The sequence below is a fragment of the Ascaphus truei genome, chromosome 17, assembly GCF_040206685.1.
Source record: "Ascaphus truei isolate aAscTru1 chromosome 17, aAscTru1.hap1, whole genome shotgun sequence".
In the NCBI taxonomy this organism is placed as follows: domain Eukaryota; kingdom Metazoa; phylum Chordata; class Amphibia; order Anura; family Ascaphidae; genus Ascaphus; species Ascaphus truei.
The window spans coordinates 40,212,096-40,229,958 of NC_134499.1; the positions used below are offsets into that span (position 1 = coordinate 40,212,096).

General features: G+C 42.2%; 1 protein-coding gene across 2 annotated transcripts in view; it reads left to right on the forward strand.

The window, feature by feature from the left end:
* Positions 1 to 4,372, forward strand: part of WNK2 (WNK lysine deficient protein kinase 2) — a 105,473-nt gene extending 101,101 nt beyond the window's left edge. For both annotated transcript variants that reach the window (XM_075574916.1, XM_075574915.1), the window contains one exon: positions 3,759 to 4,372. In XM_075574916.1, the coding sequence (XP_075431031.1) occupies positions 3,759 to 3,773 (15 nt within the window). In that variant the 3' untranslated portion in view covers positions 3,774 to 4,372. The remainder of the gene's footprint in view (positions 1 to 3,758) is intronic.
* Positions 4,373 to 17,863: the final 13,491 nt, after the last annotated feature.

Sequence of the window (17,863 nt, forward strand, 5' to 3'; positions counted from 1 at the left end):
GTAAATAAAAGATTGATCCCCTGACTGATTTATGCTACAATTCGCAGTCTTCACTCACATTTGTTTAATTATGCAGTGTCTTTATAGGTAGGGTGACCATAAAGTGACAAAATATTAAATGTATTAACCATCTCTCACTCCTCCCGCCTCTCTTTCCCCCCCAACTCTTTCTCCCCCCCCCCCCCTCTCTTACCCCACTCGGGCCGCACCTGACTAAAACGTCTCATGTTGTGGTTTTGACATTGCCGCTCCAAGGGGTTTGAAGAGGCAATTTAAAACATTTAATTCGTACCAGTTTTGAATCGCCCATCCGGGACACCAGGACCAGCACTGAGAACCGGTACTGTCCCAGTGAAACTAGGGTCACCTTGTTTATCAGAGACCAGTCAAACGTAAATTCAAATGTTGAGGTATTGGAGGCCATTCAGCAAGCGTTTAATTTCAATATCTAAAAATAAATAATTGTATTATCTTAATACAGGATCTGTGTGGCACCGAGGCAGATCTGCGTGGCACCGAGGCAGATCTGCGTGGCACCGAGGCAGATCTGCGTGGCACCGAGGCAGATCTGCGTGGCACCGAGACAGATCTGCGTGGCACCGAGACAGATCTGCGTGGCACCGAGGCAGATCTGCGTGGCACCGAGGCAGATCTGCGTGGCACCTAGACAGATCTGCGTGGCACCGAGGCAGATCTGCGTGGCACCGAGGCAGATCTGCGTGGCACCGAGACAGATCTGCGTGGCACCGAGGCAGATCTGCGTGGCACCGAGGCAGATCTGCGTGGCACCGAGGCAGATCTGCGTGGCACCGAGGCAGATCTGCGTGGCACCGAGACAGATCTGCGTGGCACCGATGCAGATCTGTGTGGCACCGAGGCAGATCTGTGTGGCACCGAGGCAGATCTGTGTGGCACTGAGGCAGAGGGCTATCTCCGAGCTGATGGAAATTAATGCAGACACACAACCTGGTAAAACCCTATAATCGGAGGCTGATTTCCCACAAGACCTGGCTATAACCTGGGGTGGGAATTTGTTGAGAAGGGGGTCTTGCCTTCTGACGTTGCCATGCCAAGGCGGAGCTGCAGCAGTAGGGCAGCTATGGTCAAAAGGTTAAATTCGCCACTGCCCATAATGGTAAATGTCGTACACTCCATCCTAAATTAGAGATGTCCGAAGCTTTCGTCTGTTTGCAAAGTTGGTGAAATTTGACAAATTTTGTCGAATTTTGAAAAATGAAACTTTTTAAAAAGTTGTTCGCCAAGTGAAAATCTCAAGTGCCTGAAATATGGGTTTGAGAGAGTCCTATTTGGTAGAGGAACCTTGTGATGTGTATACCACCCAAAACAATAGATTACCACGTGGAAATATACCTGTGAACACACACATGAGATATCTGGGAAAATAAGCCAATTTAATTATGCATCTGAGTAGATATGGATATGAAAATACGTCACCGGTATCTCGTGTCGCAGGTATCTCTCCATGTGTCGTACAAGTCAGTGTTTCGGGAGGTCTAGAAGTCAATGGGTGCTAAATATGAGTCCGGTATATGTATCAGACATTGACTGCAAGTCACTGTAAAGCTGATAACGTCTCTGGAATCCTCCATCTGTGAATCTACCCATGTGGATTATTTATTAATATGTCCATGTAACTATAAAAATATATGGATTGGAGATTACAAACAACCAAATGAAAATTGCCCTGTTAACATGCTTTTCTCAATGGAAAGGCGTATTGTCTCACAGCAGAGAAGGCAAGAACAGGGAGAGTTAATGCACACAACAAGTGGAGATCCTCGGAAGGATGGCGTCTGACTTCCTTGTGTGCATTGCATGAATTGGACATTATGATTAATTGCTTCTTTTTGGAATCCATTCCATTTCTACCTACAGTGGGTTAAGATCTTACTAAAAACTGCAAATCAATTATCCTATCTCTTTATAATCGTGGCCACCAACGCTTTCTAGACATCTTTATAATCTGAGGTATAATGTTGTGTGTATATATTATAAATATGTTTCTAGCCTCTTACAAGAACTGGGATCAATTGGTGTTCGCCAAACTTACATCTCAATTTCTTTATCATTTTCTATACATTTTCCCAAGAACCGGTTTTGTGAATCTAACCGCTTTCTTTACTATTGACCTTAAAATATCAATGTATTAGATTTTTTTTTTCTTGAACCCCTTTTATTGAGTAGTGTTGTGGGGTATTATGAATACAAACACTAGAAATTGACTGCGGCAGGAAAACTCTATAAGCAGTATTGATTTAAAAGGGCAGGTTTATATTTAGACCCATTTGGATTAGATCACCACTTTTGTTACACACAGTAGGATAGATCCTATGTGGCCAGATGATAACGAACATTGATTACACAATGGAGCACCTCAATAACATGCCAATGATTTATAGATGCACAAATACAATATGGCAAGTATTGCCAGAGACGGAAAAGCCCTGACATGAGCACTCAAATCCTACTAACACATCCTATTGTGCCACACACACACACACACACACACACACACACACACACACACACACACACACACACACACACACACACACACACACACACACACACACACACACACTGTTTTACAGCAGTAATACACATGATCTAATAGGAATAAGCGCTTCAACATAAAAGTGGACTGGAAAAGGAGTCCCTGCCCTGAAGAGCTTACAATCTAAGCGATAAGTATGGAGAATTTACCATAACCCCCCTACTGTGTCTGCAAGGGGTCATGGTAAATAATGTTCTGAGAAAGGTCTTTGAGGGCGATGATCCTGAAATGATGGTCCTCATCTGCTACACAGCTTCAGGTTATATTGATTATAAGATGATACATTTCTCATTCCATGCCATTGTGATAGGAACTTCCATTGAATGTGCCTGTGGGATGTATATGCAAATACTTTTGAGCAATCACTTTATTTTGCTCATGCATTTGTTATTTGAAATAGTGTATCTCCTTAAACTATGATGGGAAGACAGAAAGAAGTCGGACCTTATTCTGTATTGTCAGATAATCCTCATTGAGATCAGTTGTGATTTTTGCCTGAGAATGGCCACTTTGGATAATATAGAATTACCCACCTGGTGTTCCTTATTTATTGTTCTAAACGTTTTGCTAGTAACACGTTGAGATGAACTCGGACAATTTTGGAATGAAACATCCTATTGCTTATTTCTTCACGTTTTATTCACCTATGCTGTGGACCAATATCAGGGAAGCGAGGAAGCTAAAAGGTGACAAAGTTACAAATCTGCATAGTATGAAACAGAATGAATAATTGTATGTTTCGGCCCAGGTTACGTGATAATGGTAGCACAGTATATTCTAAAGGTAATAACAGAACATTAACCCAGTTTTACTCCCGTTAGAAATAACGTACATTAGTGAAGATATATAATGAGCTGTAAGTATAAGCACACTATATTCACAGAGGTTCATTAAGGTTAACACTGGGAAATAATGTTGCCTTATTTAAGTCATACCTGGCGTTACTCCAATTGGGGCCCCCGAAATCGGCCTTGCAGTTTGACGGACTAGAGCAGGCTTCCCAGAGTCACCTGCTTCATGTGGACAGATTGAGTTCCGTGTTTGCAGCTTCAGCTCTGTCATTATACAATGAATTTCAGCCTAATAACATGAATCAACATCCACTACCATAGCTGCCAAATAAAGAAATCTATAAACACAATATAATTATCTGTAATCTAACGCAACATTGCTTGTTTTCTAGAGGCTGAGGCCATGAAAGATGATGAGGATCGACGTTAACCAGAAATATGATGGTCGGCCACTTTCCATTCTCCGCTCCGTGATTTTTCCCTGGATTATCATTAAGGAAGAGACTGCAACTGATTACCTAATACCAACATTCGTTCTATTCCAAGTGCGGACAGAAGAGGTGACATTATTGTAAAAAAAAGTCATGGTGGCATTTTTGACAATACAAATGAAACAAGTTATTGTGTGAAGATGAGCAGTATGCTTCCATGCTGTTGGGATTCTTAGTAATATTACTTTGAACCTTGTTACAGTATTTGCCTTTGTGGCAATAAGCTGGTTTACAGAAAAAAGATTGTTCCGACATCTGTTTTCATGTCAAATAAATGAATCACACGACTGAAAAGTCAAGAAGTTTCCCATACAAAAACTCAGAGGACTGAAACTGACGTGAGATGTGTGAAGTTGTCCAATTTCATTTTGTAAATGCATATTAAAAAAATATATAATTAAGCAAAAAAGATAAGTTTGAGCAAAGTATACTGAGTTTTGCTACATTGTTCTGACTTAACTGAACATTTGCAACAGTAACAAACGTTACCAGTGTTCTTGAACGAAGGGTAAAATATATATATATATATACACATATACATATACTTTTACCAAAAACATTTGAAAAGTGAGGGATATCATTCTTCAGTAAGATGTTCACTTTTTAAAAATGTTGGCTTTTTACATTTTCTTTTCTGAGGACCAAAAATGGCTACATTTAGAGAACAAAGGTTTCACCCATCCACACGATCGTCATAAAAAAAAAACCAGAGTGAGCCAAAGAGAGGTAGTTGTATAAGTGCTGAGTACACTGTGGATGCTATATAAAGATATACAAAAAACATACATATAATACATAAACATTCTGAAGGATGCTTTGTTCCCCACAACTTCCTGAATTAGGGGAATGTCGTGCAATTTACAGTATGAGTATCATAAAGACATTTATCTTATCTATTGGCCATCATGGTCAAGACATATTCCTTATTTATGGTCACTGACGGCCTCCATCGTGGGCGCCGGTAGACGCTCCACCATTCACATGGCCGCTTTTCAAAACTCCTGTGGCCTGCAGGCCAATAGGAAGTCGTGATGTCACCTGGCCCGGCTTCCTATTGGCCCATGTGATGCAGGAGCTTTAAATTGCAGGAGATACCGGCACCCCCTGCTGCGGTAAGTATCTCCGGAAGAGGGGGTCCCAGGAGCTGAAATGAATGGGGTTCAGCTCTGGAGACCCCCTGCTTCAATTTTGTATTAAAAATACAGCAAAAAACAGCTTGGGTTGCTCCTTTTAACTCTTCAGCAAAGGCGCAGAGACATCAAAGGACATGATGAGCGGAGTTTGTGGTTTAAAGTTACCGTCCAGGTAACAGTGTAATAGTTGTGTAACATTTACATGTCTGGTAAATACACCTGTGGTATCGCTAACACCTGCGCTCAGATCAGTACTCCCATATTTCATACGACTAAAAGGTCAAATATATTAAACTGCGCATACAATGTCTTTATACATAATGTGAAAGGCTACGATTATACCAGGAGCTGCTGGGCGGCAGCGCGATGCGGCAAAGCGGCAAGTTGAACTGCAGGCAGGAGGAAACGGGGAGGCATGGCGGAGGCGTGGCCGCGAGGAGCGGATCACCCTCATTGGCTGACCCACTGACTTAATGCGGCTGTCGCCGGCCAAGAACAAATTCTGATGTCTGCTCTCCAGCCTGCCGCCCTGCAGTTCCAGGAGGCGCGCACGTCACTCGAGGTATGTTTACCTTTAATAGGATTTCTTCATTTTGTTTTTGAGCCGCGTGGCATCGCGCCATCCGATGCCGGTGGTTTTTGGTATAATCACGACCTAACTCTGTTCACTTAATGTACCCATGTATTTGTAACCATGTATTTGTCATCATAACCCTCTGCACAGGACGTACATGAAAACGAGCGGTAACTCTCAATGTATTACTTCCTGGTAAAACATTTTATAAATAAATAAATGAAGAGGAGATTATACAAGCGCTCCTCAAACTAAAACTTAGCAGCCAATGTGGACCCGACTTACTACAATCTAGGTTCCTACGACTTGGTGCCCCAGCCATTGCCAAACCAATTGCGTCCATAGTCAACTCTATCCTGTCTGCAGGCCATATCCCTAAGACCTGGAAAACTGCCAGAGTTGTCCCAATCTTCAAAAGTGGGGACAAAAACACTATCTCAAACTACAGGCCAATCTCACTTTTCCCAATTCTATCCAAAGTCATGGAAAAATGTGTCCTCTCCCAATTAAGCGATTTCTATACCAAGACAAATTTCCCTAGCCAATTCCAATCTGGCTTTCGTTCCAAACACTCCACCGTAACTACCCTGCTAAAAGTTTGCAATGGAATCCAGTGTGGAATGGAACGGGGACAACTCACTGGTGCAGTATTCCTAGATTTTGCAAAGGCTTTTGACACAGTTGATCATGCTATCCTGCTTAACAAACTCCAGAGCTCTGGAATAAGGCAGCATGCTTTAAACTGGTTTCAGTCCTACCTATCAGGAAGATCCCAACATGTGTCCATCTCAGGCTCTAACTCCTGGATATCACCTGTGGTGTCCCGCAAGGCTCTGTTCTGAGGCCCCTACTCTTTTCAGTGTTCATTAATGATCTTCCCACAGCTTGTAAGGAAGCCTCAATACACATGTATGCAGATAACACAATCCTATATGCACACAGCCATAGCCTCTCTGACCTTCAACACATACTTCAGTCTGACTTTTTGAGACTCGAAAACTGGATTTCCCAAAACAAACTGTTTTTAAACACTGACAAGACTGTAACAATGGTATTTGGGATCAAGACTAAATTTGTAAAGCTTCCAGTGACTGAGCTCCTGATTAGAACCAACGCTAACACCACCCTAACACCTGTCACTAGTTTTAAATACCTGGGCTTATGGTTCGACTCCCACTTAACATTCGGGATGCACATTGATACCCTGACAACCAAGACCTATGCCAAACTAGGGGTACTTTACAGGAACAAATCCTCCCTAAGTCTCCTGGTCAGAAAGCATATCGCACAGCAGATGCTAATGCCAATTATTGACTATGGAGACATAGTATATGGCTCGGCACCTCAAACCCACCTTAGCAAACTTGACACCCTCTACAATTCAATTTGTCGTTTTGTTCTCCAATGCAACTACAACACACATCACTGCGAAATGCTCAAAGAACTAGATTGGTCATCACTAGAGTCTAGGCGCAAAGTTCACCTTTCCTGTCTTGCCTTTAAATTCTTCATGGGCAAGCTACCCAGCTACCTGAACAAGCTCCTCAGCCCTACCACATGCAGCACTTATCACCTGAGATCAGACTCCAAAAGACTGTTCATGGTCCCAAGGCTCAACAAAGTATCCGGACGTTCCTCCTTCTCCTACCGTGCACCCCAAAACTGGAACAACCTACCAGAGACTCTCACATCCACCACCAGTTTAAGTTCTTTCAAATCTAAGGCTGTCTCACATTTTAATCTGGTCTATAACTGTTTCATACGCTCATAATATATTTTTTCTTTAACTGTGCATGCAATGTCTTGTATATAATGTATACCCTGTTCATTTATGTAACTGTACTTGTAACCATGTATTATTTGTCTTAACTCTGTGCCCAGGACATACTTGAAAACGAGAGGTAACTCTCAATGTATTACTTCCTGGTAAAATATTTTATAAATAAATAAATGACATTGTGGTCCATATTTACTTAGCGGTGCTAAGCCTTAAGACCCCTAACAACCTAGTCAAGTGAATGAGCTGTAAGGTGCCATGGCTTGGCACTGCATATCTAACCCCGTGTAGCTACATCTGATTAAAGGATGCCCTGGAACAAAGAATGGAAACACATTACGTCTAATAAAGTAATCTGAAGCTGCCTTAGAGGGATGAAAGTTCATAGTCCTGTACGTGCATCTGTTTACCAGTAGAGGGCTGCCTTGTTTTATCCAACATGGAAACATGGAACTGGTTTAGTAGTAAATAAACACGACCGATCCCGAGGAGGTGACCCCACAGACCGATCCTGAGGAGGTGACCCCACAGATGGGTCCCGGCTTTGCCACGTGCTTGTTGAAAATTTCTGTAAATGGAAATTGTGTTGGGAAAGATAATGAGCTGGTGTTTATTGAAGGTGTATCTCAGGGATGCCAACTCCAGTACTCAAGGGTCTCTGGCCAGATATTAGGGATATCCCAGCTTCAGCACAGATGGCTCAATCATTCTGATAACCATCTATACTGAAGCAGGGTACCCTTAAAACCTGACCCATTGGTGGTCCTCGTTGGCTGCGCCTGGTGAATCTGCCATCGGGCCCATCGGGCAGGGAAGACTTTGTACTTGTTCCCAACATTTTTCTAAAGTTGCCTTGTAAAATCTTTCAGTATTTTTCTAATAAGATGATTTCCCATAATATTAGATACAATAACAAAGGTATTTGTTTCTGTATTAAATGACATCCAATGTATCCGTTGGAGAGAGATGTCAACCTCCACGGATTGAAATCTACAACATTTGGGGGGAGGGGGTTGGAACAAAACGTAACATTTTAAAGTAAAAGTTCTGACATTTATTAGTGAGCCTCTATTGAGGTCAGGGCCGGTGATGGGGGAGAGCCGGAACAAGCGCCCCGGAGCTGGTAGCTGCAGGGGGGCCTGGCTGGCTGGTGCTGGAAGTTGGATTTAAGCGTCCGGCTGCCAGGTCTCTAGTTGCTGCCGCGCCCTTGCTCTCCCATGCTGATGCAGGCTTAGCTCACTCTCCCATGACTGAGCTCAGCTTCCGGCGCACACCGGCATGAGAGGGAGGCCCGCATCAGCGTGGGGGAGCCACGGCCCATTGGCAACCAGAAGCCTGGCAGCCGGACAGTTGGGCCCGACCTTGGCCGAGGCCCCATTTCTTATGCCAGTTGGCCCTCTGCAGTCACTCGCAGGAGGAGGGCCTGGCACAGGAGAGTCTGACACTGAGCCTCTGATTGAGCCACCTTTGCTGAAGCTAGGATATCCTGAAAACCTGACCTGTTGGGGGTGGGGGGGAATTGAGGAATGGAGTTGAGCCCCCCTGTTCTACATCAGAGCAAAAATGGTACTTTAGTATTAGGTAATACATTTTCCCGTTGGACTAATAACTGATCTATTAGCATAAACTTTTCAGAGTTCTACTCTCATATTCAGAGCAAGCAATACCCAACCTGAACTAATCCTTTTCCCCATCAGACTCTGAGTTGGAGAAACACATTACACAGTGATGTGTTTCAGTAAATTGACTGAATTTTCCCCCAATCTGTGTGATTGAGGGTAATTTGGGCTGAATTTTGTGTGGCAAAAATCCTTATCCCTGGCAAATTGTGGCCCATTATCACTGAAGACTTCATCTACAATACTATGTCTGGCAAATATGCACTTAACACACTACATGCTATGACAGAAGAGCCACCAAATTAATAAAGGGGATGGACAATCTAATTTTTGAGGAGAGGCTTGCTAAATTAGATTTATTTACATTAGAAAAGAGACGTCTAAGAGGGGATATGATAACTATATACAAATATATTCGGGGACAATACAAGGAGCTTTCAAAAGAACTATTCATCCCAAGGGCAGTACAAAGGACACAGGGTCATACCTTAAGGTTGGAGGGAAGGAGATTTCACCAGCAACAAAGGAAAGGGTTCTTTACAGTAAGGGCAGTTAGTGTGGAATTCATTACCCATAGAGACTGTGATGGCAGATACAATAGATTTGTTCAAAAAAAGGTTGGAAATCTTTTTGGAAAGGTATACAGGGATATACATAATAAATAAACATGGGAAGGATGTTGATCCATGGAGTAATCAGATTGCCAATTATTGGAGTCAGGAAGGAATTAATTTTTTCCCTTATGAGATATCATTGGATTATGTGTCACTGACAGATCTATAGTCAAGCCATACGATACAACCGGATATGCACCGACACAGCAGACAGAGGCCAGCGGATTACAGCCTTGAGATCGGATTTCATAAACCGTGGATATAACCACAGAATTGTAGACCAGTAAATCCACAAAGCCACCAGAATACCAAGAAGTGTTCTCCTTGAATACAGACAGAAAGAGACAAGCGACAGGGAACCTTTTGGTGGTCACATATAATCCACACCTAGAAGCCCTACGCAAGATCGCCAGGGAACTACAACCCATTCTCCAGGAAGATACAAGACTGCAACAGGTCTTCTTATTATCATACAGAAAACTTCATAATCTTAAGAAAATTATGGTGAGGAGTAAAGTACAACTGAACGCGGGACAAGACTATGCCAAGACGCAAGATGCAAAACCTGCACAATGCTCCACACAACGGGCACAATACAAATACCACACAGGAATCTGGTGTACAAAATCAGAGGAAAGTTCACCTGTTCCTCCAGCAATGTCGTGTACCTCATCATGTGCATGAAATGCCCTGGGGGCTGCTACTACATAGGTGAGATGGGACAGGGGCTAAACAAGAGAATGAATCTGCATCGCCACAGCCTCACACGCGGAACAAGAGCCAGTCCTGTCAGCGAACATTTCTCTGACACTGGCCATAAGATGAACGATCTGAAGGCGGCCATACTCAACGGTAATCTTAGTACACCGAAAGAGAGATGGTTGCAACTGATCGAGACACTTGGCGGTGGCTTAAACCGAGACTGAAGTTTTATGAGTCATTATTGACACAAGTGAACTCTCTTCCCATGAGCGCTAAAGGCCATGTCTATACATACTGCGCTATATGTATGCACACACAGCTATCTCTTACACATGCATATACTCTATGTAATTCCATCCCTATATACGAATAGGGACCACATAGTATCTACACACACATAGTAATGCTACACCCTCTTACATTTCTACTCCTACCCACACCATTGGTAAACACTCCCACTTCATACAGACCTTTTGTAAAGCGCTGTATACTCTGGTGAGGAGTCGGGGGAGGATTCAATGGGGCCGACCGCAGCAGAGGTGGACATGCTAGCAGACGTCTTCGATTGAGCCACCTGTGCTGAAGCATGGATATCCTGAAAACCTGACCTGCTGGTGGCCATTGTGGACTGGACTTGGCCACCCCTGATCTAGGAGTTATGTCAGAATTAGATAGAATGATCCCTCAGTCTTAGACTATCAGGGAAACAGTTTTTCAGGCAGTTGTTCTGTTTTTGAACATTTAACCTCAAGTTACCATGACTCCGGTATCAGCTGCTCTGCAGAAGAAAGAACTCAAGGTGTGTCCTTCTCAACAAAGAACACATACCTACAGTATCGGCTAATGCCACATGTTCAGCTTGGCTTTAATAAGATTATTTTCCCAGTTGTGGTATTGAACTTCTACCCATTAACCAATCTGGAATTTGTAATGTTGCTTTTCCCAAAAACAGGACCGGGCTAAAATACTCTATCAAGGGGTGTGAGTTTCAAAACCAGGACTGGCATTAAGCACCAACCCCCATTCAAGCGTTCTTTTCGATGATACTAATGCACTATAGATCCAGTTCCATGTATAGTATTGTGGTACTACATATTGTACCATGATGTCACTATTTAATGCAGTACACTGAGAATGTGTCACTTAAATAAGCCTCAAACAAGTCTCTGTGTTAGAGACGCGAGTACATTATAGCACCGCCATAGTGTTGTAATCCTGATGCAAAATCTCAGAAAAAAAATCAAATGAAATACACTGGGTTATTTCTTCTCCTTTCAATGTCCACAATACAATGCATGCAGTTAGTTGCAATTATAGCCTGGCGTTGGTCGGGGAACTGCCATTAACATGCTTTAAATGCTTACTTTGCAAGTACAAAACTCCACTTTCTTTATAAATTAGATACATTCTGAGCACAAGGCAAAGGAATCTTTATCATGCTTCAATCTCTCAGCAGATACTAATATTAGCATTTCTGGTATACAGTATCTCTTAAAGATATGAAAATGTGTCTTCTTTATTCTTTTTGTTCATGCATATTAAAGTTTCCTCATGATCCGAAATATTCATTTAATTCTTCCATTTAAGCTACAATGAGACACTGCTAATTCTGTAAAATAATGTATACAAGAAAATCATACATTTATTGGTATTCACAATTTTATCATTACTCCTAATGGAATTATTTGCTTCACAGTCATGAATAAAATGATAGTAGATTAATGGAAATCGACATCACTCGTAATTCATGCATCTAATTTGAGATGGCTAATATTTTAACAGTAAATAATCTCACATGATTTAATCATGTGAGAATGTGCAAAGGTTCATTTGTTCAAGTGCCTTAAAAGAACGTTTATTTATGTCTCTGACAGAGTTGAGTATTATAGTTTCACATACTGTATCGTAAATTATATTTTCCATTTATGATTGTGGAATTTTTGGAACGCTTTAACGCCTTATTTAAGTAACACGAAATATTTATGCCTGCAAGGAAGTCAATATTTATTTTGGTAATTTAAAAGTAAATGGAGAATACTCATTGGGTTTGGGGACATTTGTGGAAATGTGTCTGTTTGTGTGAGAAAGTTTATACTCTTCTGTAGTTTACAATTTGTCCAGTTTGGTCAGGTCAGAGAAAGAGGGAAATTCCGTGTCTGGCGAATATTGACAATTTCGCAAAAACTTGAGTGCAGCAAAAGTCTAATATTTGCCAGGTTTGTGAACTTGTGGGAAAATGTCACACGACTAGCACCATAACACAGAAAGATGGAAACCTTTCATGCATAATATACGGTATATACAATACAGCTCTAGCATGAAATGTTTAAGATGCACTTTCTCTGTGATATGAATAGATAAGAGTAATCGTTTACATATATAAGAGTAATCGTTTACATATAACACATACGAAATACAGCACATGTAATGTATCGTGTTGATGTTTTTAAGAAGCGTTCTGCGACACATGGTACCACATGTATTATTGCGTGCACGGATACATGCACACATTTGCATACATTAATGGTAATTTACACTGCAGGGGTTTTAATAAAAAGGATCCTCCTTCTCCATCATTGCTGTCATCCTCTCTCTGTCTGTGTTTTTCTCTCTCTTTGTTACAATTCTGTGTATATTTGTCTGGGGTCCATAGTGGAGAATATCATTCCTCTTCGTCTGACTGAGAGCATTTATTGGCAGTGTCTTTATGGTGATAAATAACACCTTGTTAAAGGGTTACCTAGAAAAGCACAACTAATGTGTCTGATTGGAGAGGTATTGTCCTATGCTGAAGACACACAAATTGACTTTTTAACCTCTGACCTTACACCTGCTTTACAGAATAAAGTCTCTGAATGTCTCTCTGCGATACCATCCTGGATGGCCCTACGCCGACTCAAACATAACATGGCAAAAACAGAGCTCCTCATACTTCCTCCCAAACCTGTCCCTACTACCTCCTTCCACATTACTGTTGGCAGCACTATCATACACCCAGTATCACAGGGGTCGGCAAACTGGGGGCGTGACATTTTCTGGGAGGGGGGGGGCACGTCGCTGTGCATATAGAGGCCCTGCGCTCTTCCACAAAGCATTTAAATTAAATGCATGGGGGAACGCGCGTGAGGCCTCTAAGTTCCCTTACCTGGTCGGCGGCTTCTGGTTACGTGTCGCCATGGCAATGCGGCAACAAGTGACACTGCCTGAGTGTCACATTTGACTCCTTCATATTCACAATGTTGCTAAAAGCTGTCATTTTTTCCTCTTTAACATTGCTAAGATACGCCCTTTTCTCTGTCGCTCTACTGCTAAAATTCTAGCACAGGCCCTCATTCTCTCCCGTCTTGACTATTATAACCTACTGTCCGGTCTTCCTGTCTCCCCTACAATCTATCCTAGACGCTGCTGCTAAAATCATTTTACTCTTTCCTAAATCTGTCTCGGCGTCTCCCCTGCTGATATTCCATATGTAACGCTCCCTGCCTGGCTTCCTAGGGAGATTACATCGATGTGATATGTATATGGCTACTCCGCATTGGTTTACCGTGACTCAGGGCGCTGGCGTACGGGCGGCTGGGCGATGAGTTAGCAAGGTTGTATAATAATGGGCGCCAGGAACTTTTATAGGACAACTGTCATTTATTCGTGTCCCCAAACACGGACTGCTCATCCATATATTACAACGTTGCACTGTAATTTATATCAGACATACATGATTACGGTTCTTCCATCAATGCCCACTCTTAACACTTGAATGGAGGTACATATCTTGTTTCACCCAGGCCCCCCTCCTCATTGTTATGGGACATCTCTCCGCATCTCTGTCGTATGACGTTTCACTTAGCAACTATACTAGAGCCTTCTCTAGGGATCCTAACTAACAAGGTTACTATCCGTGTCTATAACATAATAAAGTAGATGGGCCTGGTCTATACTATTACCTTAAGAACATGGGTGCCTACTCTCCCCGAGGTTCCTCTCCTCTTATCCTCCTGGAACCTAACCTTCCTCCCTCCTTAAATATCCGTGCGTGACGTCTGGATCCGCATAGCAACCCCAGGGTGCTGAAAATTGCAGGGAACCCTTTTGGGATGCCTGCAAAACCCAAGGGTTACAAGGAAACCTGGTTGAAAAACACTACTCTACATTGATGTGGTTACCTTAGATTGCGAAGGGAGAAAAAAAACTGAAATTGCAATAATTAAGTAAAGCAAAAGGTGAAGAATACAGGCATGATAAAATAATAGAAATATTTTTGTTATGGTGGTACAGAACAAATTTTTTTTAGTAACTGCTGAGAAAAGTTATGTGCAGAAAGATGTGCTTGAGATAAAACTTAGATTGTAAGCTCTTCTAGACAGCGACACCTTTTCCTATTGTTTTATATCTGAAGTTCTTATTCCCACTATGTGTTACAATAATATGTCACGTATATTATTGCTGTGACGTGCTATGTCCCTGGGTGGCGCTATATAAATAAAGCTATACAAAAGTACATAGGTTGGGATTCACTAAGCTCTGATAACGGGTATCAAAACGCCATCCTGCGGTAACAGCCCCCGACTTGAATATCAGTTAATGTGGGATTAACCCGATACCCCTTATGAGGGTTTAGGGAATCTTCCTTTTAGGAAGATGCATCCAGCGATGGTGCAGGTTAGTGCATCCAATCCGGCACTAACTCCCATGGGAGATAGCGCTACATAAGATGCAATAACCTGCATGGGCACCTGATAAATCTGTCCCTTAATGTCTTAATACCCAAATAATCATGGGAAACTAAGCAGGATTGCAAATGTATGAACTGTTGTTTTTTTGTTGCATGGTACAAATACGAGTTTTTCCTATGCAGTTTACTTCCCCTCTCTACCAATTACTGTTCTAGTTTTGCCAGCCTTATTTGCTCCCCAGTGCCATCTAGTGTCAAAGTTACAGGTTACACAACAGGACATATTTTGCCTACTGTAAGGGTTTATCGCATGTGCGACAGCTAGTGCATCTTTGTGAGTTCCAGTTGAAGCCAATGTTATTGCAACCTGTGGTGTGCTCCCCCTGATAAAATAGTGCAATAGCCAGTAGTGGATTTTAAAAAATGGCGCCCGTAGGCACTTACCTGGTGCCGCCCTCCTGTTCCCATGGCAACGTGACGTCACGCGCTTATGATCGCTCGCGGATGCACAAAAGCAGCAAACGCTGATCGAACATGCGCAGGGGGACAAGTCAGCACGCCACCTCCAAATTCTGCCCCCATAGGCCCGGGCTTATCGGACCTAATGGGAAATCTGCCAATGGCAATAGCCCCCTTCAAAACAATGGCCGGTTCACTCCTTCACCATAATACGCGCCCCATGTAACTCCCCCAACGCCTCCTACTGACTCTCCCCAAGGTGCATGCTGGGATAGACGGGGGAAAATTGGAACAAAATGTTTTGATACAGTAGGTGCAGGGTGAAAATGCTCAGGTTTTGTTCCAAATTTGCCTTGATACATAGACCCCGTAATGTCTGCTGAACTATTACTAGATCACACAGGGATTTGGTTTTCGACGTTCTGCTTCTGGGAAGGGAGATCCTGGAGATGTTTCCATTGATTTTTCATGGTAGATTGGGTGATCTGGGGCTGTTGCTTTTTACCATTAAATCTGCAGACCCTATGCAATTTGGTAGGTTATTCATTTTACATTTGTCCCAGAGCATAAGCATTGTTGCCCAGCAGACATCACTGTTATCGGAACCCAGCAAAAATGCATTCATATATATAATTGAGCATAGTGAAAATGTTTTAATATAGCTTTATTAGATTGACTCCGTATTAAAGCTGGTAAAAATAATGCATATGCACAACAACCACAGCATTGGATGTATCAGGATGCATTCCTGTTACAGTAGTTTCATGAAAATGTATCACATGTCCATGCTGCAAAAAAATCCGTGAAACACTGAACTATAGTGTGCATGCAATTTTATTTATTGTTCTATAAAACTATATTAAGTGGAGAAATAAGTCCCTATGTCCAAATAGATTTTGGGCCACATATACTAAACGGTGCTATGGCATAAGACACCTTCTAGCATGGCTTAGTAAACTTGTGGTGTCTTATGAAGTAGTCCTGATTAGAAAATATGGTTCTTTATGGCCAATTCACATCAATGGAGCCATGAGGCGTCTTCCAGGACAGGAGGTATCTTATTTAGTAACATTTCTGAGGAAATATGGCCCCTTGTCCCATCAACTTAGCTCAGTAATGAAGCATGGACAGATTTCTCTGCTGCATATGGTTTTATAAAATAGTAAAGAACAATTTGTATATTTACTAACGATGTCTCCTTCATATTTGTGACATGGCCAAGTGTTTTAATGGACCCCAAATGACCATTACTGATGTTACATTACTCTTGCTTACTTCAAAGTCCAAACTGTTGACATGCATTCCAACATAAACCATGGTTTAATTCATCAATTAACAAGAGCTTATATAGATACAGAAAAAAGATCATTAAAATATCTTTAACAACATTGTTGAGTGATGAGACCACTTGCCCTTATGGAAAAAGAAACAAGCACTTTGTTAAAATAACATAATGCTTTATTCTCGCCACCACCACGTTTTAAACTCGTTAGCTAGTAAATAAATTGGAAGGAGATGAACCATTACAGTGTAAGTGATTTCCATTTCAGTCCCTCAGAACCATTAATCTGTCCTCTTGTTCTTCATTAGAAATGTACAGTTTATAAAGTAATTTGAAATGGAATCAAAAGAGCAGATGTTACTGATGAGAGTGAGTGACATAGAAATACAGTAGGAGTAACCGAAGCGCAAGTTACTGCTTCTCTGGACCATAATTCAGAATCATAACTCAGCCCATTTCTGCTTCATAAGTACGTCTCGTGCGACAATCCCAGTTATCTCCCTGACTTCTTCTGTGGTTATAGGATGTGATATGTAATTGTGTGTCACCTCATCTACATATCTCTGGTAAAATGAATAACGGCCGTGACAGAGACTCCAAGAATTCTCTTCAGTGGCAGAGGATCCCAGCCTGTTAAAGCAGGGTTCTCAACTCCAGGCCTGAAGACCCCTCCAACAGGTCAGGTTTTCAGGATATCTCTGCTTCAGCACAGGTGGCTCAATCAGAGGCTCAGTCTTCAGTTTAACTTAGGGGTTTTGCTCATCTCAGTCAAACCCATATTTCAGGCTCTGGGTGCAACTCGCACAATACCAACCTCGCCCCCCCTTAAGGTGGCGGGAAAAACATGTGAGTTTTTAGAAGCGATTTGTATAACGGAGCTACGAGAATTCCAGTTGTCATAAAAAATGTGAGTTGGCGGCTTCTTTGACAAAGCGGATTATCAGAGCCAGAGTGGAACCGCTTCTAACACAGATTGGACATGCGAGAAGGGTTTCTAGAATAACAAAGCGCGCCGATCCCATCGGAAAGGGATCTGTGGAGGCGGATTGACACATTTCAGGGGGGGAATTGAATAGTCCCTTAAAACGTCTCCTACATCACAATAACATATCACCCCAATAATATTGCACACAGTTTATGTTCCCGCTGTATACCACATCTTTACTACATAAAGTGA